Source organism: Nematolebias whitei, chromosome 11 (assembly GCF_014905685.2).
Source record: "Nematolebias whitei isolate Nwh7 chromosome 11, NemWhi1, whole genome shotgun sequence".
Lineage (NCBI taxonomy): Eukaryota > Metazoa > Chordata > Actinopteri > Cyprinodontiformes > Rivulidae > Nematolebias > Nematolebias whitei.
In genome coordinates this window covers 25,121,782-25,124,400 of record NC_056508.1, presented here as the reverse complement: position 1 = coordinate 25,124,400, position 2,619 = coordinate 25,121,782, and the positions used below count along the sequence as shown (strand labels likewise).

Sequence of the window (2,619 nt, the reverse complement as noted above, 5' to 3'; positions counted from 1 at the left end):
ATTTGAAGAACACTGCAATGAGAAAAGCTGCACACTTTTTAAACAAATCATCCAAGTCCAAAAACTAATTAACTATTTTTATGTATTTACATGCAGTGTTTATATAATTCTTATTAGATGGATTATTGAGCATGCATTAGGAAATTCTTATTAAACTTATTGCTGTTAATAAAAGCAAAACAAAGTTTTTTTTTTTGGCCTGATTGACCCATGTCTTTGTTGGATACCTTATCCTGAAGGAAGAGCAGAACATTTTGTGGACCGATGGCCAAAGCCTTGTCCAGGTAGGAGACGAGCTGCTGCTGTCCAACAATGAGACCTGCTGCAGGAGGAGACTGACGAGGAAGGGAGACCCTTTAAAGCAGAGGTCAGACGGGATTATGAATCTGAAAAAAAATGTATTTTTTCTACATGTTCAGATATGATCAATTACACATTGGGGAAACTAAACAGCCACTGGCTAAAAGGTTGGCCCAGCACAGAGGAGCAACATCATCTGGCCAGGACTCTGTGGTCTACAATCATCTGCAGGCCAGCAGTCACTCCTTCAGGGATGAAGATTTTCACATCCTTGATAGAGAGGAATGCTGGTTTGAGAGAGGAGTAAAGTAGGTCATCTTTGTGAAGAGAACTTGCCCAGGAGCATTAAACTATCCCAGAAAAGTGGAGGTTTGATTCTAACCCTGTTACCAGTTGAAGTGTCCATGGGTCAGTTCCACACTAAGTTTTTCACTGGTCTATGACTGTTGGAACTCAAAGTTGTAGAAAATTGCATATGGCTGTTGGCTTATCTGTTGCAGTCTCACTGAAATCTGAATCATTTTCTTTTGGCTTTTCCCTCTTCAAGAGTCTCCACAGCAAGTCATCCTTCTCCATCTCACTCTGTCACTCCATGTTCTCTCTAACTGCATCCATATATCTCCTCTTTGACCTTCCTCTTTGTCTTTTTCCTGGCAGCTGAATTTTTAACATCCTTCTACCAGTATACCCACTGTCCCTCCTCTGGACATGTTCAAACTATCTCAGTCTGGTCTCTCTAACTTTATCTCCCAGTTGTTCAACCTGTGCTGTACCTCTGATGATCTCAATCCTAATCTTATCCATCCTTGTCACTCATAAGGAGAACCTCAACATCTTCATTTCCACCACTTCCTGTTCTTTCTCCTGTCTTTTCGTCAATGCCACTGTCTCCAGACCATACAACATAGCTGGTCTCACTACTGTCTTGTAAACTTTTCCTTTGACTTTTGCTGACACTCTTTTGCCACAGATCACTCCTGAAACTTTTCTCCATCCACTCCATCCTGTCTGGACTCTCTTTTTCACCTCTTTACCACACTCCCCATTTTCCTGGACACTTCAGCCCAAGTACTTGAAGTCCTGCACCTTTGTGACCTCTGCTCCTTGTAGCCTCACTCTTCCACTGGTCTCCCTCTCAGTCACCCACATGTACTCTGTCTTACTATGGCTGACTTCCATTCCTCTTCTTTCAAGTGCATACCTCCACCTCTCCACGTTCTCTTCCACCTGCTCCCTGTTCTCACCACAGATCACAATGTCATCTGCAAACATCATAGTCCACAGGGATTCCTGCTTGCCCTCATCTGTTAGTCGGTCCATCACCAGAGCAAACAAGAAGGGGCTTACAGCCGATCCTTGATGCACTCCCACCTCCCCTTTGAAGCTATCTGTCATTCCTACAGCACATCTAACCAGTGTCCCGTTTCCTCATGCATGTCCTGAACCAGTCTAACATACTTCTATGCCACTCCAGATTTCCTCATGCAATACCACACCTCCTCTCTCGGCACTCTGTCATATGTATTTTCTAAATTCACAAAGACACAATGAAGTTCTTATTAATCCTCTCTGTATTTCTCCATCAACATACTCAAAGCAAAGTTGGCATATGTGGTGCTCTTTCTCAACATGAAACCATACTGCTACTCACAAAATTACCTCTCGTCTAAGTCTTCAAAGTGCATTCAACTTAATTCAGTCTTGATGATTTGCGTCAACAAGAGTAGCAGCATTTATAGTTCTATGAGCATTTGGAGTTTTATACATAAAATACACTTGATAGTTAGAATTTTAAGTATATTTACTGTATATTATGGTAATTTATTCTGTAGTTTGCCAGATTATGGTGATTCTAGGGTCGTGATGATGGGGCCCTTAAAGATTGTTGCCCAGGATACAGTAAAGTGTTAATCTGGCCCTGGCCGAAAGAAGAAGAGGAAAAACCCATAGAGACGTGTGTGGGTCTGTTATACACATGTGTGATACGAGGTACGTAAAGTCCCTGCAATGTCCCGGACAAGCAACGAATAAGTAAATAAATGAAAAAACGTTTTTTTTTTTCTTATACACAATGTTCATCTGGAAAACTACAAACATTCATAATTCAAAACCCCTCGGTTCTCCTGACCCGGCCTTGAGGAACCGGAGTCTGGTACCGTGATGTGTCCTCACCCCTCGCTGGTCCACATGATGAGAGGCACCTGCTCATCGCACCGACCCACACCGAAGCACCGGAACACACCGAGCACGGTGAAGAGGGCGACACAGACGCGCTGCAGCTTATCCGACCCGGACGCCATCTTTCCCTCTCACACAGCA

At 43.2% G+C, this 2,619-nt stretch overlaps 1 protein-coding gene across 1 annotated transcript in view; it reads right to left on the bottom strand.

The window, feature by feature from the left end:
* The window catches only part of atp6ap1a (ATPase H+ transporting accessory protein 1a), a 25,764-nt gene extending 23,145 nt beyond the window's left edge, over positions 1-2,619 (bottom strand). The window contains exons 1-2 of the mRNA XM_037684054.1: positions 2,473-2,619; positions 163-354 (exon numbers count right to left, since the gene is read on the bottom strand). Of these exons, the coding sequence (XP_037539982.1) occupies positions 163-354; positions 2,473-2,600 (320 nt within the window). The 5' untranslated portion in view covers positions 2,601-2,619. The remainder of the gene's footprint in view (positions 1-162; positions 355-2,472) is intronic.